The following is a 24,590-nucleotide window of genomic DNA, read 5'->3' on the forward strand; positions in this document are numbered from 1 at the left end:
CCGGATAATCTGTTCTGCATATAGGTTGAAAAGGTATGGAGATAGGATGCATCCCTGGTGTACGCCCTTCCCAATTTTGAACCATGCAGTGGTGCTGTAAAAACTTCTGGGAACTCCGTGGGTCACTTTCCTTCCAGCTACCCTTAGAGGGCGCTGCCCCTACACGTCAACCACAGCGGACAAAAGTTCTTTAAAGACCAGAGGGAATTCGGCCCAATCAGGAGGGCGGGGCAGGGGTGTGCCTTCCAGCCAATGGAAAGCACTCTAGCCACCGGTGATTCACGTGCAAAACTCTACTGACCAATGTCAGGGGTGTTAGGAGGCGGGGCAGCCCCTGACGGCGGCCCAGGCCAATCGGCACGTGGCCTCAGGGCTTTAAGAGCGCAGTGGGCACCGGGCAGCTAGGTCTAGGGTCATCGTCGTGACCGGAGTTGCGCCCTGGGTTTGCCTCGCCGTCCCTGCATCCGCCCGCCCCTCCCCCCCGGCCCCAGTCCCGGCCCCGGCTGAGCCGCTCCCCCTGCCCTCAACCACCCCCTGGGTTTCTTCCATCAGGGCTGGGCGGATGATGCCGTCGGAGAGCGGAGCTGCGCGCCCGGACGGGGCGGCTGCGCAGGTGGGGACGGCTGTGGCTTCGACAGTGGCCACGGTCTCCCCGGCAGGCGGCGGCCCCGACCCTGAGGCTTCATCGGCCTCCCGCGAACGGCACCTTAGCGGGCTCACCTGGCCGCAGGTGAAGCGGCTGGATGCGCTGCTGAGCGAGCCAATTCCGATTCACGGGCGCGGCAACTTCCCCACGCTGAGCGTGCAGCCCCGGCAGATTGTGCAGGTGAGAGGGCGCTGGAAGGGGTGTGGGGCTCTTTCCTGAAGCTCTTAGAGCTGGAAGGGACACTCATTCTGCCCTCTGGACAGCTGGGATTACAAGCTCAGAGAGGGACATGGTGTGCAGCGCTTTTGCCCCAGCATCTCAGAATCCCAGCCCACTTGGATTTTCTGCTTCTCCCACCCCCTTTTTGGGGAATCCTCAATTCCCCTCAGACCACTCACTCTGACCTGGCTGTGAAAGAAGAAGGACATAAGGGAGAGATTTATTTGCAGAGGCCAAAAAATATGCATTCCTGAATTCAGAACAGCTCTTTTTATTCCAACCACAGATCTGAAGGTGAGAGAGACTTAATCTGCCCTTGTGCTCTCGCCTGTGGCTCAAGAAACCCCTGGAAGGAGGAAAGGCCAGGAAATCCTAGAAGGGTTGTCCTCTCAGCCTGGGTTGTGTGATAAAGGGATGAATTAAGCACTAGACCAGGTGCAGTGTATCATTCCCCAAGACAAAATTAAGTGTTCCCCACTCTCCCAGATTCAGGTATCAAAGCCCTATCTTTCTCCTGAAAAACTAGCAAAAAAAATCTTTCTTTTGCCTGACCCAAGCTGCTCTTTCATCTCTGTAGTCCAGACATTGTTATGCCCTGAAACACCAGGTTATGGTAATTACCGTACCCATTTTATAGGTGGAGAAGCTGAGGCCCCAAGAGAGGCATAGGCTACCTAATAATACCTAATGAGGTGAAAATGAAACCAAGGGACTCTTGGGTCATCCCAAGCGCAGGCTGCTGTGGGTTTTAGGCCTCTGCACCTTTTCCCATTTCTCCAGTTTCCAAGATTCAACTACTAAGTCTTAGAGGAATCCCCTGATGATAGAAGAAACCAGAAAATCCAGTCACAATTCTGGAAGATTCCTGCCAGCAAGTGGACTTTCTGAAGAGGCTGACACACCAGCTAGCTGAAGCAGGCCCTGCCTCCTCCTATTTTAGCCCTAGCAGAGGGGGCAGATGCTTGCTGGGGGATTACTTTGCCCTCCCTCATAAGGAATGGGAGGGGTTAGGGGCAAATTCTCCAGGGCTGACTCACCTGAAGCCTCAGTGGTACTCGACAGACACGGCATTCCTGGGCTGCCGCTGTCATCTGGGTGACTAGGAAACCGATTCCAACCATAGGGCCCCAGGAATGTGACAGCCAAGTATGGGACTAGGAGGCAGTCAGTGGAGCCCAGTGTGACAGTTCCTCTCTACAGAGACATGGGGCTCCCTAGAGAGGAAGTGTTTGCCCTTGGAAGTTTGCTACACACTGCCTTTACTATTGATGCCTGTGTGCCAGGTCCTGTTCAAGGGACTAACCCATTAACACCAAGCCAGCTCCAATTCAGAGACCCTATAGGGCAGAGGTGGAGGAAGTGCAACCAGAATGCACTTTGGTAGTAATCAAAGTTGGTGACGCTTCATCTAATATATTTTGGACTTGTTGTTAGAAGACACTATTCCTTGGCAAAGGGCACCATGCTTCCAAGCATGGTGGAGGGATAGTGAAGGAAAAGAAGACCCTCAATGAGATAGAATGATACCTGTGGCAGTGGACTCAAATCTGTCGGGGAAGACAAGGATTGCAGTTCAGGATAGGACAGAGTTCATTCAGTTATGTTTTTCGTAGAGGCACTAAGAGCAATGATCGACTCCACGGCACTTAACAAAAGCAGGGTAGCATAAGAGAGCTCTGGTGGCCTAGTGGATAAGGAGTTATACTATTATTCCAAAGGTAGACTGTTTCAAATCCACCAGCTGCCCTTCTTTGAGGGGAAAAGATGGGCAATCTCTTCCTATGCAATTAATAGCCTCTGAAAACCCTCTGGAAGGTCAGCTATGAGTCAGTTTGACTTTAAGGCAATGAGGTTTGTTGTTTGTTTTTTCAGATAAGACAAGAGTAGAAATTCCTGTAGAGTTTCTAAGGTTGTCATCTTTTTTTATGAGACCAGACTGTCACACTTGTCTCTTATGGAGCATTCAAACCACTGACCTTGTGGTTAAAATCAGTACTTAACCACTGTGTTCCCAGAGCTCCTGGTTCAGGGCACTAGGGGCACAGATGTGAATGGAACCCAGCCTTCCTGCTCTCAGAATGCTACCAACTCACGGGGGAAAGGGGGCTTCAGGGAAATAAGAGCTGATTTTAAGTCAGATAGTGGTCCCAGGTCCTTCCAAAATAGGGTCAACACCGTCACAAAGCAGGGAGCTGTCAGCTGTAGGGGGAGTGGATGGCAGAGTTCTGAGATGGACTTAGAGGTTCTGGGCCTAGACTGTTGTTGATTCATTTTGCTGGATCCAGTGTCCCCATCTGTTCAGTGAGGAAAAGGGTTGGATTCCTCTTCAATGCCTTTTCCGGTTCCAGAATCCAAAAGGAATAGGCACCTTTACCTCATCTGCACAGCTACTTCCAGCAGAGATGGGGGGAGGGTAGTCCCATTTCTGGCAGGAATCTGCAGCTGGCAATCTTAAAAGCAGTGGGCATATGTCTTGGGGGGTACTGCTTGTTGATTTTGGTCTTCTTACCACTTCTGGACTAGCTTACAGCTTGAGAATGAGAACTTTTCTCCTTTTCCACTCCCATGAGGCTTCTCAGACAGGAGCAGCTAGAGCTCTTTTTGTTCTCACTGGTAGCTGGGCTGAAGGGGCCCAATTGCAGAGGTGTCCCCTCTCTGATTAAGTTCTGTGACCTTGAACAAGTACTTTACCTCCTCTGTGTCCACATGACTGAATTAGACAATCCTAGAGATCCGTCTGCTCCAGTTGCAGCCAGAGGACCTGCGTTAGGCAACTGGAGATAGGAGTTTTGCAAACCTGCTGGCTGGCAGTACCTATAGTCTCCCTGCAGGTCTCAGCACCTGGCCTGGGAGCAGAGTGGCTATGGGGAAGGCCTTGGCATGGGGAAAAGGAGGGCATAGTCTCTGTCCCCTGCATGGTTGGAAAGTTTGATTCAGGAGATTCTAACCTTCCCTGAAGTTCCTGGGTGTGGTGGTATCTAGGGACTTCTAGTCAAATTGGCTGTAGTCACACCTGAGAAAAAAGACAACAGCTGCTGGCTGGCTGACACAGCTGGTCCCATGGCCCTGACACAGGCAATTTAACAAGAGTACTGCTACCTACTTACTAGGCCAGATGCCATGCCCTGAGGTGGGCACCAGTTGGGACCAGGAGCTGGCACTGAGTATGACTCGGTCAGCTCTGATGGGACTTAGGGGTTCTGCTCTACTCTGCAGGTCTAACACAGTCCTTGGGCCAAAGTCTTTGACCCACTTCTCTCCTTAGCCTACATGAGCGTGCTGCCAGCTGGCCTGGCATGAGGTAGAAGTCTACAGACTAGACTGTAGCAGTTGGCCTCCTCTGCTGTCTGACTAAGGCAACCACAACTCCCACCTCCCTGCTCCCCACCTGCTCCACATTGGAGCTTCAGTGACTTAAAAGTTGCCTCCACTTTGAAAATTTGAAAGAAAGGATTAGAACTGAGTTTCTAGTCTGCCTCTACTAAAGCCTGATTGTAGAGACCACCGTATCTGGGTTTGAGGGCATTTCTGCCTTATCTTTGGCAGATGACTTCACTCCTGTGAGCCTCAGTTTCCCCATCTGTAAAATGAAGGTCAAAAAGCCTCCCCACAGGTCCTGGTGAAAAGTACCAGTGCCCCATAGGTACCAGGCCTGTGTTAACCCCAGCCCACTTTGTCCTCTCTACGTCTACCAGGTCCCTGAAGGCTGGCTCTTTCCCCTGTAGCCCTGATGCTGTGGGGCTACAGATACTGTGCCCAACACAGAGTCCTCCTCCTTCTTTCCCGGAAGCCTTCCTGGAGGGCACCGCCCGCCTCAGATTGCCCCATTGCGCTTGCCTCCTCAGCACTTCAGTGCATTCTTTGCAGTAATTCCCTGCGAGGCGAGGACAGCCTGGCCAGGCGCTGACTTGGCAGCAAGGCGGGGTTGCATTGTTGCTCGGGTAGGAATGCTGCCTGGTCACTTTCAGGCTGTGTGTAATGTACTTTGGGGTTGCTGAGAGCACTGCACGTCAGCCCCCAGCTTCACTGTTCTCCCCTGGTGCCTCTGGCTAACGAAGCAAGTTCAAGGTGACTGGATTTGTCTGTCCTGTTCCTGTGTCCTCAGACCTTGGCTCCTGAGTTTTCCTGAAGTCTTTTACCTGTCCTCTTTCCCAGGGGTGGAAAGGGCCTGGGTTTTAACTCCCAGCCCTGCCATTTCTGTGTAATTTCCACTCTGAGCCTTGGGCATTCCAATATTATAATATTATAAAATATCAATATTATAATATTCCATATTCTAAGCTTCAGCTTCCACATCTGCATAGGAACCCTGGGGGCTCCCCAGACTACTAACTGAAAGATGAGTTTGAATCCACCAGCCACCCCCCAGAAGAAAGTTGGGTAGTCTCCTCCCATAAAGATTTATAGACTCAGAAATCCCATGAAGGGTTACTGTGAGTCAGAGCTGACTAGATAGATGGTAGTGGGTTTGGTTTAATGAATATAATAGTATTTGCCACACCAGGTCCCTTGTAAGGATGAATGTGTCACAGTCATAAGTAGATGCTCCTCAGAAGAAAGACATGGCCATCTGCTTCTGTAAAGATATATAGCCTTGGAAACCCTTTGGGGCAGTTCTGCTCTGTCCTGTTGGGTTGCTATGAGTCAGCCTGAGAGCAGAGGATTTTAGCAGACTGCCTCGGATGTGGACTCTGAATTGAGTTTTCAGCTCTGTATTCACCAGCTGTGTGACCTTGGACCAATTACTTCGTCTCTGTGCTCTCATTTTCTCCATCTTACAGACATTATAGGTGGGCTCTGGTGGCCTAGTACATAGTGAATTGCACTGCTAACTCAAAAGCTGTGCCTCTCTGGCAGTTCCATCCAGTCCACCAACCACAAGATGAACAATCTCCTCGCTTACAATTTACAGCCCAGGGAAAACCCATTGAAGGATCTGAGTCAGTTCCAACTCAGTGGTGATGAGTTTTAAGTTGTGTTTCGTGGTTATTTTTAGGGTAGTTGTGAAGATTAAGTGAGTTGCTATCTGTATCTTAGATGAACACTTGGTGCTGAATTTTTTTGTTTGGTTGCTATTACTGTTGTTTGATCTGAGTCATTCCTCCAAATGGACCATTCTCCAGATGAAGCTCAGAGTTGAATGACTTCCCAGTGGCCCGACAACTGGTCATGATGAGCAATGACTGGGCTGGCAGTGAGCGTGACCGAGGAGGCCGTGGACCCAGTCACAGGCTCTGACCCCCCCCCCCTTCTGTCCTCTCCTCCACAGGTCGTTCGCAGCAGCCTGGAGGAAAAGGGGCTGCGGGTGCACAGTGTGCGCCTACATGGCTCAGCCGCCAGCCATGTGCTGCACCCCGAGAGTGGGCTGGGCTACAAGGACCTGGACCTGGTGTTCCGTGTGGACCTGCGCAGCGAGGCATCCTTCCAGCTGACCAAGGAGGTAGTGTTGGCCTGCCTGCTGGACTTCCTGCCGGCTGGTGTGAGCCGGGCCAAGATCACCCCGATGACCCTCAAGGAGGCCTATGTGCAGAAGCTGGTCAAAGTGAGCACGGACAAAGATAACTGGAGCCTCATTTCACTGTCCAACAAGACCGGCAAGAACGTGGAACTCAAGTTTGTGGACTCGGTGAGGCGCCAGTTTGAGTTCAGCGTGGACTCCTTCCAGATCATCCTGGACTCCCTGCTGCTTTTCAGCCAGTGCTCCTCTGCACCCATGTCTGAGGCCTTCCACCCCACGGTGACAGGCGAGAGCCTGTATGGCGACTTTGCTGAGGCCCTGGAGCACCTGCGGCACCGTGTCATCGCCACTCGCAGCCCTGAGAACATCCGCGGTGGTGGCCTCCTCAAGTACTGCCACCTCCTGGTGCGGGGCTTCCGGCCGCAGCCCAGCACTGACGTCCGAGCCCTGCAACGCTACATGTGCTCCCGTTTCTTCATCGACTTCCCGGACCTGGCCGAGCAGCAGCGCACTCTGGAGCGCTACCTGGAGGCCCACTTTGGCGGGGCAGATGCCGCCCGCCGCTACGCCTGCCTGGTGATGCTGCACCGCGTGGTGAATGAGAGTACCGTGTGCCTCATGAGCCACGAGCGCCGCCAGACGCTAGACCTCATTGCCACACTGGCACTACAGGCGCTGGCCAAGCAAGGCCCAGCCACTGCTGCTGCCCTCGCCTGGCACCCTCCGGGACCTGATGGAGTTGTGCCTGCTACTGTCAGTTACTATATAACCCCGGTGCAGCCTCTTCTGGCCCGGGCCCACTCCTACCCAACTTGGCTTCCTTGTAACTGACTCAGACCCTGGCTTAAAGGGGCTGGTCCCCACCAGATTATGTGGGGTCTCCAGGAGTGTGTGAAGGACAGGACCAGTGACGGACAGCTTGTGGCAGGAGGTGGCACTTCTCAGCTGCAGGGTGGGGCCTTCAGTTAAACAGACCAGACTCCTCAAGGGAGTCCCCTGTGGGCTCAGCCATGCCAGAATCCTTAATAAAAGGACCCCCTGGTTATTGGGCCGTATAATTATGGATGCTGGAGGCATTTGCCTTTGAGGCCAATCATCTTCAGGAAACAAAGCAAGTTTGGAATAGTAGCTGCAGTGCGCAGCATCTTGGGTTGATTTCCAAGGCCAATAGGGTCTATTTTTTTTTTGGCTAGGGCCAGCCGAGAGTGATCCTAGCAGCCACCGCTGAGGGCCTGTAGCCCATATATAGCTAAAACATGATATGTTATAGGACTACTCATTTTAGGTCAGGTTGGGTCACTAACAGGGTCGGTGGTCTAACTTGTTTAGTCACTGGGAGGGGGTGTAGGCATCGGGCAGGTAGCTGACTTTAGCCCAGTCCCCTAACACCACCGCCTCAAGCTGTGATATCTTCATCTTGAGGGGTCTAGGTGTGCACTGGACAGCCTGGGGAAGGACCTATGTGTGCCCTTTCTGAGGTGTTGCTCCCTTTCCCTGTGTCATGAGGCTCCTTCCTGCCAGGGAGCTTGTTCTCTGGAGGGTACTAGGCCAAAATGGCCTCAGCCAAGTGCTGTCTTGACCTGGTTACAGGGTCCTCATTGAGTGGGTGTGAGCCATGCCCCCACCTCCTCTCCGGCCCTCTGGATTTGCTACCGTTTTGCACTTGAAGAACCTGCCAATAAAGTTCATCTACACAGAGCACAGCACCATGCTTTGTCCTGGGGAAGGACTGTCTGTAGCTGTGGGGCCTGCACTGTCTCCTCCAGCCCGAGTGTGGCTCACACTGTGGGTACAGGCACTCCAGGTAGAGAGGTATCAGGTTTGGGTTGTGTCTGGGGAATGGCCCCTCCTTCTCTTGCTTTCTCCCTCAACACAGCCCCTGTCTGACAGCTGTGTGCTGGGAGCTCACATCCACACATGTAACCTGCACCCACACTGACATGTTGACTCAGCAAGAGCAGGACTGTCCTGGTAAGGAGTAAGCACTTTAGTAGTTCTACCTGAAGCCCTAAGGACGTGAGACCCAGCCTGACTCCAGGTCAGGGTGCTAGACCCCAGCTCTATCCAGGAGCAGCTGGGAAAGGAATGTGGGCTGGAGGCCCCTCCAGAAATGGAGGCTAAGCCTAGGGAACTTCCAGGGTCTCCCAGAACTAGAACCTGAGCAAGCCTGACTTAGTGCCTGGGAGGGGTTCTCTCAACCCCCCAGCTCTCTCCCTCTCCCCAAGTGCTGATGGGGAGACTGAAGCTCTTCCAAGGCATGCTCTGGCTCTTCAAGCAGGTTCCCTGGAAAGGCAAGATCTCTTTCCCAAACCCAGAGGGGCCACTTGGGGCTGTCTGGGAGCTGGTGTCAGTGGCAAGCTCCCAGAGAGCTGTTACCTGAGGGCATCAGCCAGTCACCAGCGGACGCTGCCCAATGTTTGCCCAATCTCTTTGATCCAGAAATTGCAAAGCCCTTAACATACTCAGCCTCATTAGGGGCCTCTGAAGTGGTGACTTTGATGGTTCCAGGCAAGGAGGTAAAAACAGGCTGCAGAGGAGGCCCCAGGTCACCATGGTGAGCCAGCTCTCCCACCAGTGTGATTACCCCCAGCCCCTACCATTGGGCTCAAAACTGTAAGGATGGATGGAGAGACTTATCAACGGAAAGCAACTCCTCATGCTCATGAGGCCCAAACAATTTTGTCCCATCTGATTCGAGTATCAGAGGCTGCTCACAGGGGGTATAGGTTACCGGGATGGGAAATGTATTTACCTGGATGTGTTTGTTTCAGAGGATGAGACAGCCAGAAACCATGTGAACTTGTACATTGACACTATTCAGTCCAACATGCACCAGATGCCATTCTAGGCACTAGGAATGCATCAGTTTAACAAAATAGACCCAATTCCCTCCCCTCATAAAATTACATTCTAACTGGGGCAGACAGAAGATGAGTGAACTATATGGTCCTAAAATATCAGTAAAATTGGACGCTTTAATGGCCTAATATAGTAGGGAGTTGTGCTACCAACCCAAAGGCAGATGGCTCGAGCCCCCCAATTGATCCTCAGAAAACGGGAAGTCTCCTCCCATGCAATTTACTGCCCTGAAAATCCACTGCAGAGTCAGCTCTGAGTTGGTTCTGACTCAGTGGCATTGTGTTGTTAGACAGCAGGGTAAGGGATTGGAAGTGCTGGAGTTTGCAGTTTGTACAAGTCAGACCGGGCTCCACTGAGAAGGTGACATTTGATTGAGCAAAGATTTCCTAAAGGTAGTGGGAAGCAAGCCATACTGATGTCTGTAGAAAAAACATTCTGGGCAGAAGGCACTGGTCTGAGCAAACACGTGCTAGCAGCAGGAGCGTCTGGGAGAGGGCATGCGTGCTGCTGGGATGGGTGTGCGAGCCCAAGGGTGGCTGGCTGGCCTGTGCTGCAGTGTGTGCTCACTGCTGATCAGAATAAAACACGGGGGTATGGACATGCAAGATGGGAATTCACAGTAACAGCTACCATTTCTGAAGTGCTTTACTCCAGGCATCGTGCTGGTTTTTTGTTGTTGAGAATATACACATCAAAATATAACATTAAATCATTTCCATAAGTACACTTCGGTAACATTCTTCTTTGGGTTAAGATCTTGATCATTATCTCATTTCATCCTCACAGTTCCATAAGAGTATTAACCCCTTGTTATAAAGTCAGTTCTAACTCATAGTGGCCCAAGAGGACAGAGAAGGAGACAGAGAAGAGGACAGAACTGCCCCGCAAGGTTTCGAGTCTGTAACCTTTACAGATGCAGACCTAGGGCTCCTTGAAGTATTATCATCCCCATTTTATAGATGAGGAAACTGAGGTCAGAGAGGACAAGTAAACTGACTCCAGGGCTGACATAATATAACATGTTTACCATGTGACAGTAAAATAGCTTGTTTTACTGTGACATTTGTCACCGTAAAATGACATGTATGTATGGCTATGACAGTATAGCAGTGTACCAGTATGTATTATTTTATCGATGTACATGTTTTGATACTAGCCATGGCTGCGGTAACCATGTCAGTGGACCGTGGTGACAACAGGCGTGCCTGTGGGTGTGTTTGGGGGTGACACAGTATTTCCTGGTGTGAGAAAAACTGACTCTGGCTGATGTTGCTCTTGCCATGGACAGTTTCTGCAACCATGTAAGATACCAAGAGAGGCAGAAATCAGAAATGGGAATAAGAGGCTGAGAGGAAAAGTCTTGTCCCCCATCTCCCACCCCAACTGCACAGTGCTCTCCCCACATCTACCCCTCCCACCCTTCAGACCTCTGGGGAATAGGGGAAATTCCAGAGGGGGAAGAACCTTTAGGGAGCCCGTAAACTTTAGGGAATGGAAGATACACCATCCTCCACCCCCAGGAAGTTAGTGACATGCTGGCCTCTCCAGCGATTCTCCACTCTTCGCTCCCTCCCTGTGCACTGACTGGGCAGGCTGACCTGTGTGGACAGTATCAATGGCTCCTTTGTTCCCTGACTTCCTGTTGGGTTTGGCCAATGAGAAGCCCAGCAGGAGACTGACAGGCAGGCACGTCAGTACCCTCTGCTTCCTTCCCATCAGGTTGCCATGGCTGACTGCATCCTTTAGCCAAAGGGCAAGGGTCTTATCAGGAGCTCTCCGATGTCCTCTTCTCCCTCTTCATTTTGGTCCAGGAATTGTAAAGGCTCCCACTGCTGCTAGACCCAGGGTACTGCACCACTCCTTGTAAATAAGCAGCCACACCTTCAGAAATGTTAAGTGCAGTCCAGTGGTCTTGAGCTTGCACAACCTGGTATGACAGAGACCTTCCCCACAGGGTTTTCTGGGCTGTAATCTTTCCAGAAGCAGGTTGCCAAACTGTCACCCTCTTGATCAGCAATCAAGCATCACCAGGGCTTGTGCCTGTAGAATGAGTCCCTTTTCAGAACTCTTCCCAGGTTGAGTGTGCTCTGGCGTCTGCTGGACCCCTAGCTGCTAAAACAAGTTAATTTAGTCACCAACATTGTCATACACACTCCCACATGGTCATTATGCCAGCACACTGTCACAAACATGCACGCATGCAGTCTACCCAGACACACACACAGAGTCACCCAGCCTCACATGTGCATCCTCAGCCCCTAAGTTCCTTTTCACATCCTTCATCAGGGAAGACTTCCTGGAGAGGGTCAGCCGGGAGCCAGGTCAAGGAAAAAAGTCTATCTGCAAATCAGTAGCTGTGTCCAGATTGCCAAATAAAGTTAAACAGAAGCTGCTCCAGGAACTACCAACTTACAGAGCCGTGACAGACACAAAGGAGAGACAACAAGGATACCTGCGAAGTAAACCACAAAGCCACAAGCGGTGTCTCACATTATTGAAATTTATTCTTCCTGCATGTGTAAATCAGGAGACTACTTCAATATACATTCATTCTGCAGAATTCTACAAGTTCTGGGTTGTATGTAACTGTGCCTTTCCTCCATTCTATGATTAGGATAACTGGAGAAAGGTGATCTTTTTTACATTTAAAGCTAGCCTTAGAAATTTTGTTACCACCTCCTCTTCCTGAGAAAGAGGTGTCTTTCCTAGGAACCTGAGGTGGATCAGAGGATGGTGTGAGGGGCCACATGCACACTCCCGCGCAGGAAGAGAGAGGCCAGTGGGTAAGGGCACTAAGGGAATTATAAAACTAATGTTCCTCCAAACAGGCCCCCCAAAATGATCAGACTGGGAGGCAATGACACCTACCGACAGGGAGATGGCAGCGTAACTTGTGTTAGAATGACTTTTCACATCGGAAATGTCCACTACACTATTCAGGAGTCTCAGGGACTTATTATAACATCCCCAACTATAGAGTGTAAGCTGAAGTCAAATGTGACATAAAGGAATTCTTGGTAGAAGCAACTTCCCCAGCCCCTTGCCACTGTAAAGTGAACGGCTCCAGTGAAGTTAGGAGGGCGTTGAGGCAGTGCAGGGCCAACTCGAGAAGTCTTCCTGAAGGAAGTGCCCAGGGAAAGAACCAAATCCAGGAGTCCAGATCCACACAGGAGAGGCTCAGAGGAGTTGGGAGGAGCTGGGAAGAATAATTTTAAGAGCTTTAATTACTTCTTTCCCATAGCCACCCTGCCCCACCCATGCCCGACCACATCTACCTCCTTAAGAGGAGGTCATTGTGTAGAGATGGGGGCAATATGAAATGGGGTTCCACTGGCCCCCAACCTGGAAGGGGTGGGTCTCTGAGGAGAGTAGAAGTTCCCTCAAGCTTTTGTCCTTGGCTGGTGCTACTGGTCTGAGCAGCTAGAATGGAATGTTCTTGGGGTGAAAGGCCTACCCCCTCCTCTACTTCTCCCCCTTTGGAGTTCCCCAGGCCTGGGGCTGGGAGTGGGGAGGCTGGGAGGAGAACCATTCCAGAGATTCCTGATATGGTGATGCTCTGGAGAAGCAATGCCTCCACTAGTTGGGAGCTCTGTCCTGGCTGCCTTTCCTGGACCCAGTGGCTTTGTTGCATTAAACGTTTACAATTCCTACTATATGTTAGGTGTTAAATAGGATCCCTCATTTAATAATATTCTTGAGTTATCATTTCTGGAGCTGCCCACCCCTTGAAGACAACAAAAAAGAGGAAGAAATAACTCAGAGAAGTAACTTGTCTAAAGTAACCCAGCTGAGAAGTTCCAGACCAAGTCTGAATCCCACGTCTGTTTTGTTCCAAATCAGGCCACTCTCTGCCTGTCACCCTTGTTCTCTGCTATCCAGAGTGTAAGCTAGGCTCTTTGCTCTCCTCTGCACCAAACATTGCATTCTGGGTTTCAGAAAGGGGAGGCAGGTCTCCAAGGCAAGCCCAGGCCCTACCACCAGCCCTGATCATCCTGGGCCCAACCCTGTCAGAAGCAAAAGGTCCTCACCCAGACACACACACACACACACACACTCACTCTCTCCCCCCCACACACACACACATGCACGTGGGCACACACACACATACCAAGGGCCCTGACAATTAGGTCAGGGGTCTGCCCAGACTTTGAGCTTCTTCTCTCACCTCCACTGGGTCTCATAACATCATCCCCAGAACCAAGAACCAGAGTCCACTGTACCAACCTTAAAGGTCAGAGAACCCAGAAACCCTCCCCTCTTAATAGAGCCCCTTTTAGCCCAATGAATGAAAAGTCACATAACCAAAGTTTCAAGGGAGGCCTACTTACAGGTCAGTGTCCTTGGACTAGCCTACCTTCCCTCTCAGTTTCCTCACTGTGGAAATGGGAATAATAACTCATACTCTAGCTCGTGGTTACAAGGTGTGAAACAGACAATAGGTATAATGAGTTTAGCACAGAGTCTGGCATAGAGAAGGTGGTTAACATATCATTACAGAAGCAAGCGTTTCCTCCAGGGTGTGGCCAGGTGCTTAACAGAGGAAGAAGACCTCTGAGCCTCGACCCCCTCCACAGTGGCTCTAAAGCAAGGAGCCTCTCCTTCAGCTCTGGGAAGCCTGGGATCCTGCTAGAACCTCTCCTGGACCCAGTGGCTTTGTTGTCAGAGCTTGGAGCAACTTAGCACGGTCATGTTCCTGCAGCGTAACTTCTAGGAGGCCACCTTGGATTCTAGATAGTGTAGGGCTGGATATTCTGACCAATCCTTCCTTGGTGTAACAAATCTGCGTGCAGCGAAATGACTGGGTTTTATTTATTCAGTGACTTCTACCAGGAAGCCTTTCCTGAGAGATCCCTACCTAAGGTTCAGGGCTCCACCTAGCCAGAGGGTCCTGTTCCCTCTCCTCCAAATGAGCTCCTGCCCCCAGAGAGCTGGTGTTGGGTGCAGCTCCAGCTGCCAATCCCTCCCAGCCAGGAAACCAACACTGGAACTTATCCAAGGACCTCGCGTACAGCACCAGCCACCACTAGTCGCTCTTTCAGCCAGCCAGACCCTCATAGCGAGGCCTCTAGGCCGAGGAAGCCTGGTCATCACTTGGAAGGGGCGGAGACGCTGGGCCAGGCTGCTGCGGACCACGCCTCACGTGCTTCGAAGCAGCCCCACACTGCCCTCTGGCGGTGTTACCTGGAGATGCCTTCTTACCGCTCGCGCCTGGACTGGACACCAAATGCAGCAAATCAGAGGGCCTTACTCAGGTAAGACTTACTCAGGGAAGACTCAGAGGAACTCTGAACTCGTCTCCCAGTTCTAGGAACATCCTGAAAAGTATCTCCTGTTCCCTTCATTTCTCTTCGCTGAGGGGACCATCCTGAAAGTGTCTATGAAGTCATGAGGATAGGTTAGGGCCAATCTCCTGCCTAGGGGCACTGGCTGGAGCCTTCCAGCAACACAAACTGTGAGATCCCCAGGGGGTCCCTTGGCAATGATGATAACCAGAGAATACCTCCCATGCAGGGGAGCTGGGATACATTCTTTTACAAGCTGAGACCCTCTGGTTCAGTTCTTCTTGAGTTCCGAGCACCAAGAAGACATCAATGTCTGTTGGTTGAGAAGATAGAGCTAGGGAGAGCAGGGACCCTAAAGGTGGTCCTAGGTGGCCCAGGCAGGTGTGGAAGTTGACTTCTGTCACCTATGTGAAGGATAGTTGACGAATAACATAACCAGCAACAGCATCCATTTAACTGGATACCAAGGTCCTTGATGTGGGACAGTGGGGCAGTTAGTTGGTAGTAAAGGGAGGGGACAGAAGCCACCACTGACACCAGGACCAATCTACATCACCCTCCATAGATATGCTATTACCTCCAGAAAGAATCATCTCTAATTCCTTACCCTCTCCTCCTCCAAATCAGGCCAAAGCTGATTATCAATAAATCCTAGACAAAAGCAAAATTGTGGTAGCAAAAAGCACTTTACATCATTAGCTAAAAGCTTCTCTGGGCCAAGAGCCCCACCCTCTCACCCCCCTAAACCAGAAAACCAGCAATTCTGGCCGCAGCCCAGCACTGCAGCCAGAGCTCCCTCACTGTGTCACCTCCAGCAAGTCCTTGTGCTCACTGGGCCTCCAGTCCCCAAAGAGGCCACATTACTTTGGAATGTTCTCCCTCTCTGGAGAGGTTAGAGGATGCCAGTGACGCCCATTCTTCTACTCTTTTCCAGGTTCCCAAGCTCTGAAACCTCCTCCTGAACTTCTCTTCCACAGCTAGGAATGAGTTCAGGAAATCTTGGCTGTTAACCAGAAAACCAGATTGGTACCCAGAGAGATGAAGGACTGATGAGAGAGGGTCAGAGAAGAGTCCCTGGGGTTTAGGCTAACAGAGTTATGCACCTGACCTGAGCAGGATTCAACCAGAATCCCATTGACTTTGACGTATCCTCCTCCTCCTCTCCATTCCCAAACCTTGATGTGGAGGAAGGATGGTAACAGAGGAAACTGACCCAGAGAGGTGACTGCGTTGTTCTAGGGCACAGAGCAGACAGAGACCAACCAGTATTCCTCAGCTCCTACACCCAGGGCAAGAGATCCTATGGGAAGGGCATACAGAGGCCTGGACTGATTCTGTCCCTCACTGACCTTGAGAAGTCTCATCTCCTTCCTGCAGAAAAGAAGCCACCTTTAAACTAGCTTTTGGCAACATCAGTAAAAGCCATGCATGTTATTAGAGATAAATATAAGATCTGCAAGAATATAACATTGTTATATGACTTACAAGGGTAAGACAGCCCTCCTTAAGATGCATTGCAAAGCTCACTGGGGGAGAGGCAATGGAGGGGGAGGGAGGAATAGGTATAACAATGAATGAATGAATGAATGAAAACTCAAACTTTCCATAAACCTTTTTGTTAAAATCACACACAGCAAAAATAAATAAAAGACCTCTTTAAGTTCACCAAAGCCCTTTGCAGAAGGTAAGGAGACCCCCCCCCTTCCCAAGCTGACAAGTGAAGCTGCAGTGAGCCAGTGAGCAGTAAGGCAGCAACATTCAAAAATGAGTGGACAGAGGTCCTGTGGGGCTTTAGGACTGGAAGAGAAGCAAATTTATTTCAGGTCTGGCCCTTTAAGGCCTCCTTCTCTAGCAGCTGATGCCATACCTGTCCCCTGGGGCCTGTTAAAGGCTATCACCTGGCTCTCTCCCTGGCAGAACCTTTTTAGAGACTAGATTGGGGGGAGGGAGTTCTTTAGGTCTTGCCTGGTTAGGCCCCCTAGGAGATCAAGTGAGGCTGAAAGGCAGTTGCCAGAGAGCTCTGGTTTTCGAAAGGCTGTAGGCTTACCAAGATTGCACAAGGACATGAAAAAAGCTGTCTCCTACCGGGAGAAGGATGCAAATATTATAAGTATAATGGGAACAAATCCTCACCTCTCTGGGATTCTATCTAACCAGATGGGACGCAGGGTCTTAGGGGCGGAAAACTCAGTCGTACATCCCCGTGCCAGCCCCCACTCCAGTCTTCAACCTCATCGTACTGCTCTCCTGATGACATGTAGCTGGACACTCTCAGAAAGCAACAACCTCAAGGGCAGGAGTCTTATTACAGTTGGGCAGTGGCGTACGGAACGGGGGCGGGGAAGGTGCTGCATTAGTGCAGCAGGCTCAAACTGGTAAAAGTTTGCTGCCAGACCACTCCTGAAATCCGAACACTGAATGTATCCCAACTCCACAGTGCTATCATCTCACCCACGAGGTCTGGGAGAAGCAGTAAAGGGAACAGCTTTATTCGGGCCCCAGTAACCTCCACAAATCCCCAGAAAGGGAAATCGGGGTTCTTGCACCACCCATCCGGACCCTCAAATGCACCAGCCGCTAATACTGCACCTCAGCCTCCATTACTGGGCCCCCGGTCCCCCCCGACTGACTCTTCTTGTGGCCGTCTGTCCATCCGCGTCGGTGATGCCATCCATCCAATGGGAAGTCCACAATCTTCGGTCGGTATCTCGGCGATGGCCGGTTTTAGTTAAGGGGGAGTTGGGGGTCCAAGTGCGGGGGTCAGCGCTGGGGGGAAGCGGGACCTCGAGGCGGGCTGCGGCGGAAGGGTGAGTCGGGCTCCGGGCCGTGGCCTCGCCGCAGGCGCCCGGCACCCCAGGGCACGCAGCCGCCCAGGCCGAGCGCCGAGGCGAGCAGCGCGGGCGGGCGGGCCCGGCGGCCACGGCGCGGGCCCTTCTTGAGGCGCGGCCCGTGCGCCGCCAGGTAGAGCTCGGCCTGCGCCACGCCGCCCCCCAGGCGACCCAGGCTCTCGGCGCGGTGCGCAAGGCGCAGCTCCGCCGCCAGGAAGACACGGTGCAGCTGCAGGACGCGGCTCTCCAGCTCCGACACCAGGCGCCGGCGACCCTCCACTTCCAGCAGCCGCCGCCGCGCCTCGGCCAGCTCCAGCGCGCGACCCCCGGTCCCCGTTGCGCCGCCGCCGGTTGCCAGCCCGGGACCCCCAGGCCCTCCGCTAGCTCCCTGGCGCCATCGCTGTAGCTCCTGCCCTTCAGCAGAGCCAGCCGACTCCGGGACCGCTTCCGACGGGGCCTGGACCGGGGTCAAGGTCGGAGTTGGGGGCGGGGGCGGGGGCTGAGGGGACGGCACAGACTCCCGGGGCGGCGGCGGGGACCCCGGCTCGGCCGTCCCTTCCTGGGCCCCCGGGCCGCAGGCGCTGATGCGGCAGCCTGGCATCCCCCGCCCCCACCGGCGGTCAGCGGCTGTTGGTCCGCGGGTTTAGCGGACTGTCCTCTCGCACCGGAGAGGATGGATGCAGAAATCCAGGGATGGGAGATTTGGCCGCAGCCTCCAGACCAGCGCCGGCCGCTGATGCATCTTATAGGAGGAGCGATGGCCTGCGCAGCCAATCACAGGCTGGCATGCGTTGGACCCGCCTGCTTATTCAAGCTCCCCAAACCCCAGGTCTGTATTCCTTCGCAGTGACTCGGCCGGGTTGGTGGTGTTATGCCATCAAGTCACTTGGGACTCATAGCGACCCTATGTACAACAGAGCTTAACAGTGCTCTATCTTGGGCCAATTTTATTACCTCCGATACACCTACCCCATTACCCCAGTCACTGAGTCAGTCTGTCTCATACAGGGTCTTCCTCTCTTGTGCTATCCTTCCACCCTTCCAAGCATGATGTCCTTCTCCAAGGACTCATGGCAACATGCAAAAGGTATATGAGATGAAGCTTTAAAATCCTTGTCTCCAAAGAGCAGCCTGGTTTCACCCTCTCTAGGACAGACCTGTTTGCTCTCTTGGCAGTCCATGGTGTATATGAAGTACTCTTCTCCAGCATCATAACTCAAAAGCATCAATTCTATTATCTTTAGTCATTGTCCAGCTCTCTGATGCATAGAAAGTAATTGTGAAGGCCATGGCTTGGATTAGGTGCACCTTAGTCTCTAAATTGACATTGCTGCTCTTCAATACTCTGGAGAAGTCCCTGACAGCTCCAATACAAGGGGCCTCTTGATTTCCTGGCTGCTGTTACCAAGAGTGTTGATTGTGAAGCCAAGCGTTGAAGCTGTTAACAATCTCAGTCTCCATCTATCTTCCCCATCTATCATGATACTGCCAATTGGCCCAGTGGTAAAATCTTTGTTTCCTTGATGTTGAGCTTCAATCAGTATTGAAGGCTGCAGTCCTTGACCTTCTGCAGCAAGCATGTCAGGTCCTCAGTTTCAGCAACGAAAGTTGTGTTTTGCATAACACAAGTTGTTGATGAGTCTTTCTCCAATCCTGATGCCACATTCCACCTTGTAAAGTCCAGCCTTCCAGATGATCTGTTCCTCATATAGATTCAAAAGGTATGGAGATAGGACGCATCCCATCTAACTGTCATTGGGCAAGTCATCTCTCTGACTGGTAGACATGCTCCACAATTTTTTATAGAATAAATGAATGTTCTCTATCCCTTCACAACATGCCTAGAAGAGACCAGTAGCCTTTTCTTCCTGATGAGAAACCAAAGCTCAGAGAATTAAAGAGGCTTGTCTAAAGTCACACAGCTGCTAAGTAGCCAAACAAGGATTAAACATAGGTCTGACTTGCCCCCAAGGCATCCCTGACCTCCTTCACAATGTTTCCAGATTCTATCTTTCATGGCATTGTCTACAAGCCATAGATATATATTTATTGATACATAAATTTGTTGTTTAGTAATTTAACAGTCTCTCTCCAAGGCTGATTCTCCTTATCATTAAAATTCCCTGCAGTCAGTCAAGCAGAGTTGTCTGTAAAGGTTTGTTTAAATTGAAAAATAATACAAGAGTAGAAAACGGAGAGGGCCTCTTTTCCACTCACCTGTTCATTCATTCATTCTTTCTGTCTGTCATTCATTCACCAAATGTAGCCATTATCTCCTCTGCAGGACTGGCTGCTGGAAGTGCCACAATAATTAGATGGGGCCCTGTCCTTGGGGAAACACGCAGTTTAGAGTTGGTGCAGGAAGAAGATGGCAGTTCAGAGGGGTGCTGGGTGGGATGGGGGAACCACAGGGGCTGTGGAGGCACAGTGCTGATGCAGCCCACATAGGAGGAAAAGGAATCAGGAAGGACATCTTGGAGGAAGTGGTAATTAAATGGAGAATTCAGGGATAAATTAAAACTGAGTGATGCAGAGTCGGTGAGGAATGGGAAAGAAGAAGGTTTCAGGAAAGAAAAAGAACACATATGCAAAGGACCGGAGGTAAGAGAGATTTGTCATCTGCCAACTTTCTCAATTGTCCTGAGAGCCACACCCCAGGAACAGTCAGTGGTCACAGCCAACCACTTAGTGCTGTCAGTTTAGCAAACAGCAACATCTGGAATTGGGAAATACATTTTTAAACTATAAGAATTACTGTAGACATGATGGTAGGAAGGGTTGAGTGTTGGCAAAGGAGAGGAAGACCCTCAACTAGGCGGATTGACACTGTGACTGTTGCAATGTGCTCTTGTGTGTCAGGAAGTGTGACAATGGTGCAGGAGAGAACAGGGTTCAGATCTTTTGTTCATAGGGTCGCTTTGAGTTGTACTCGACTCAATGGCACCTAATAACATCAACAATTCTTGAGGAGGTTTTTATTCTTTTTCGTGTGTGTGTGTGTGTGTGTGTGTGTGTGTGAAAGAGAGAGAGAGAAAAGAAGAGAGCGTCGTGAAGCTCTGCAAAGCAAATCAGTTTTGCACTCAGCAGATTGTGCCAATTTTGTTTCATGTCTTTGATTGCAATCACCACAGTATAACATCACTCATCTTGCCTCCCCTCTACTGTGTTTTTTTCTAATCTTTATAGAAGCTATATATTCCCTTTGTAAAATAGCTGAGAAATAGAGAACATGCTAAAATATTTTGAAAGAATGTTGTTATGTGTCATCAAATTGCCTGCAACTCATAGTGACCCTATGTACAATAGGTCAGAATCCTGCTCTATCCTAAGTCAGTCTCATTGTCTCCGACACAACCATCCCCATTACCTCAGTTACCTATATTAATCCATCTCAGCGATGTTTCCCTTTCCTGCACTGTTCCTCCACCCTTCCATGTATGATGTCCTTCTCCATGATGTCCTCCTGGCCACATACCCAAAGTATGGCTTCAAAATCATTACTTCCAAGGAGTAGCCTGATTTTACTCTGTCCAGGACAGACCTGTTTGTTCTTTTGGCCTTCCATAGTATGTTCAAGACTCTTCTCCAGCACCACAACCCAAAAACATCAATTCTTCTTCTATCATCTTTAGTCATTGTCCAGCTCTCAGGCACATCTTTGTCTCCAGACTGACAATGTTGCTCTTTAGCACTTTGGCAAGGTCCCTGACAGCAGATTTTCCCAATGCAATTCATCTTTTGATTTCCTGACTGCTGGTGCCGAGACTGTTGATTGTGGAGTTGAGCAAGCTGTAATTGCTAACAACCTCAATCTCTTCTCCATCTATCATGGTGCTGCCAATTGGCCCAGTGGTGAGAATCTTTGTCTTTTTGATGTTGAGCTTCAAACCAAGGGAATAGAGTTTGGGATCAGAGAAACTTGGATTTGAGTCAAAGCTTACCGTGGGGTGCAACCTCCTGAAAGGCATTTTTCCTTTGAACCTCAGAGTGTTCATCTGAGAAGAGGATCTGTTAATACCTTTAATGCACGCAAGGGCACAAGTGCACAGATAGATGCAGGAATCTTGCCCAAGATCTTACAAACTGGACATGGAGCTGAAACATATCCAACTGTGCTGAGTCAAAGACCCTGAAAGAGAAGAAGCATGCAGACAGGATCAGGCTCCAGAGCCTGCCCACCAGACATGCCTCTTTTCCAGGACAACCAGCAGAAGCAGCCCTCAGAGGGGACGGTGAATGTGACTATGGCCCCAAACAGACTCCCCCCATGGGCTAAGAATAGGGTGGGTTGGGGGTAAAGGCCTTAAGTGCCCATTTCCATCCTAGCCTGGAAGATTGGAGGCCTCTGCTAAGAGATCCACCCCTCCCGTTCCGTCTCTTCCTGGCAACCTGGCCCGGCACCCTCTAGGATGTGATCTCAGTTTAATAATTTAGCAGATGCAGACAAAGATAGCAGCTCTGAAAATAACTCATCCAGGCCTCCAGCCTCCACCTCCCCTCTCTCCGGCAAACTCTTCTACCCACCCCTCAAGCTCTCTGGCTATTCCACACACCTGTCAGTACACCTCCTTATCTTTCCTCTTCTTGCCCTTCTCCCTCAGCTTCTCCTTCCCTCCACTCTCATATGAAAGGTTTTAGATCAATAAAGGCTTAAAGGAACTTGTCCTAGAAGATAAATGACTGGGCTTTCATTCACTGTGTGGTCTCAGCAAATCTCTGCCGTCTCTGAGCCTCTGTTCTACATTCATAAAATGAGTCTTCTGCAGTCTGAAATGTGACATAAACAACATATTGAGGAGAGGGGTAGCTGCTAAGACAGGGGACAGGATGCCTTTCCCAGGAAGGCAGTGCCAATGTGTGTGTCTCAGTCACCAGTACTCATTCCATCCTGTTGCTGCTCCAACCAGGGTGCTCACAGGTTTTCTTTGTTTTTCATTTCCCCTGTGATAACAGTTTTGTCTTGATTCTTATTCATGGAGTCACCTTGGTGACGCAGTGGTGAAAGCATTCAGCTCGTGGTGATTCCAATCCAGCACCAAGGGAGAAAGATATGGCGGTCAGCTTCCTTAAGAGATTGATAGCTTTGAAGTCTAGGAGACAGTTCTCCTGTCTTACAGGGTGACCGAGAGTCAGAATAGATTCAACAGCAGTGAGATGATTCCTAGAATGAAAAAAGACTCTGAGAGGAATCTCGCTACCATTAAGAGAAAAGCAGAGAATTTGATGTGTCCTTTTGGGCCAGAGATTCCTGTGTGTGACAGACCAGGACAAAGAACAGAGCAGCAGAAGCAGAGGAGGTGGAGAACCAGAGACCAACACAGGTCAGAGTTTAACTGAAACTGTCGCCCCACAGCCAGAGCTGAGGGTTCGCACAGGTTTACTTGAAGACTGGGAGAAGCTATAATGAGCAGGACTAAAAGACTGCTGTAACTCTGGTTCAGAGCCACAGGCTGAAAGTCAGGCATGTCTGAGAAGCTGTCCTGACTGAAGAAGTATATGCTGACTATTACCAACCTGAATTGTAACTCCCCCAGTTACTTGCTGTGCATCAGAAAGCTGGACAATGACTAAGGATGATAGAAGGAGAATCAATGCCTTTGATTTGTGGTGCGGGAGAAGAGTATTGAATATACCATGGACTGCCAAGAGAACAAACAGGTTCGTCCTGGGAGAGGGTAAGACCAGATTGCTCTTGGAGAAAAGGATTCTGAAGCTTTGTCTGACATACTTTGGGCATGTTGCAAGAAAGGTAAAGAGGGATATCATACCTGGGAGTCATCCTTGCTCAGGGGCCATGCTAATCTCTCTGTATTGTTCCAATTTTAGTGTATGTACTGTCGAAGTAAGCACGGGATTTCATACTTGGAAGGATGGAGGGACAGCACAAGAGAAGAAGACCCTGGGTGAGATGGATTGACTCAGTGACTGTAATGATGGGAGTAGGAGTGTCAGAGATGATAAAGTTGACTCAGGACAGAGCACAGTTCAGGGCTGTCAACAGTACACAGGATTCCTGTAAGTCGCAAGTGACTTGATGGCATGTAACAACAACTCCCCCAATAATCTTGGGGATGGGGGGAACTGTAACTATGTTCACAATAGATGTAGCAGGTTCCATGTGCTTTTGATTCTTCATCACATTTCTGACAAGAAATTATTCTTCCTCTGGGAAATTGGAAACAATAAAAATGCCTTCCTCTTTAAGGCATTGTTCAAATCACTCTACCTTGACAGATTCAATTTCTACATCTCTGAAATGGCCAGGTGTTGAATGATAAGTCAGACAAGGGTAGACTTCATGGTCTTTAGCCTGGAAGCTCCCTCAGGGCTGAGGTCATGTCTGTTTCATAACACAGTCAACAGTATAATTAAATCAATTGCCATTGAGTCAAGGCCAACTCATAGTGACACTCCATCTAGTTTCCAGGGCTAAATCTTTGAGGAGATTGCCCATCGTCTCTTGAAGATGCTTTTTGAAGCACTGATCTTTTGGTTAGCGTCTTGACATATTAAGTACCAGGCCGCTAGAGCTTGTAAGATGTAATTAAGTACCGACAACTTACCAGCTAGGAGGAACAGATGGTACAGCGGCTGAAGTGATCAGCTGCTAACTAAGAAGTAGGTGGTCAAACCATCAATCACTCCATGGAGAAAAATGTGGTGATCCGCTTCTGTAAAGATTACAGGCTTGGAAAGAAACCCAATGGTTAGTTCTACTCTGTCCTGCAGGGCCCTTTGGAGTCAGAATTGACTGGACAACAATCGACTCGTTTATTTTTATGCATTAGCCATTGTGCCAGTGCCAGGGGAGCAACAATCACTAAGAGGGGAACAATTCCTGTTTCCGTGAAGCTTACATGTCTGAAGTAAAAATCATATATTATTAAGGAATGTACCATGAGGTACAATAAAGTACCAGCTAATGCTGCTTCTTGACACTAGGCCACAAGAGCTCAGTATTTTATTAGTGTTCCAGGTTCTGTTTCTATAAGGCTCCATTTATACTCATTTTACAGATGAATAAACAAAGCATAATGTGATGAAATAAACCGACCAAGATCACATGGTCAGTAAACAATGGCTGAGCTAGAATTCAACATCCAGGCAGTCTCCATCCAGAGTCAATTTTCAACCATAATGCCATAGTGCTCCCAAGATACCATGAATATAAACTACTTGATACTTATTGAAAAGGGAATCCATGGAGAATTTAAAGCAGAATTGAAATGAATTGTATATATGTATAGAAATTTAAAACAAAAAGAAAAGGGAGTCCAGAGACCAGAAATATGAGCGGG

The 24,590-nt window shown here is 50.2% G+C and overlaps 2 protein-coding genes across 2 annotated transcripts; one reads left to right on the forward strand and one right to left on the reverse strand.

The window, feature by feature from the left end:
* The first annotated feature begins 562 nt into the window (after positions 1-562).
* Positions 563-7,154, forward strand: FAM46B (family with sequence similarity 46, member B). Its single transcript, XM_006883471.1, has 2 exons — positions 563-826; positions 6,135-7,154. Exons 1-2 carry the CDS (start codon positions 563-565, stop codon positions 7,152-7,154), a joined length of 1,284 nt encoding a protein of 427 aa, XP_006883533.1.
* Positions 7,155-17,224: 10,070 nt separating this feature from the next.
* TRNP1 (TMF1-regulated nuclear protein 1) lies at positions 17,225-17,893 on the reverse strand. The gene has a single exon (XM_006883472.1). It carries the CDS (start codon positions 17,891-17,893, stop codon positions 17,225-17,227), a length of 669 nt encoding a protein of 222 aa, XP_006883534.1.
* Positions 17,894-24,590: the final 6,697 nt, after the last annotated feature.

Source organism: Elephantulus edwardii, unplaced genomic scaffold (genome assembly GCF_000299155.1).
Source record: "Elephantulus edwardii isolate Elephantulus edwardi_28Jun2011 unplaced genomic scaffold, EleEdw1.0 scaffold00028, whole genome shotgun sequence".
Lineage (NCBI taxonomy): Eukaryota > Metazoa > Chordata > Mammalia > Macroscelidea > Macroscelididae > Elephantulus > Elephantulus edwardii.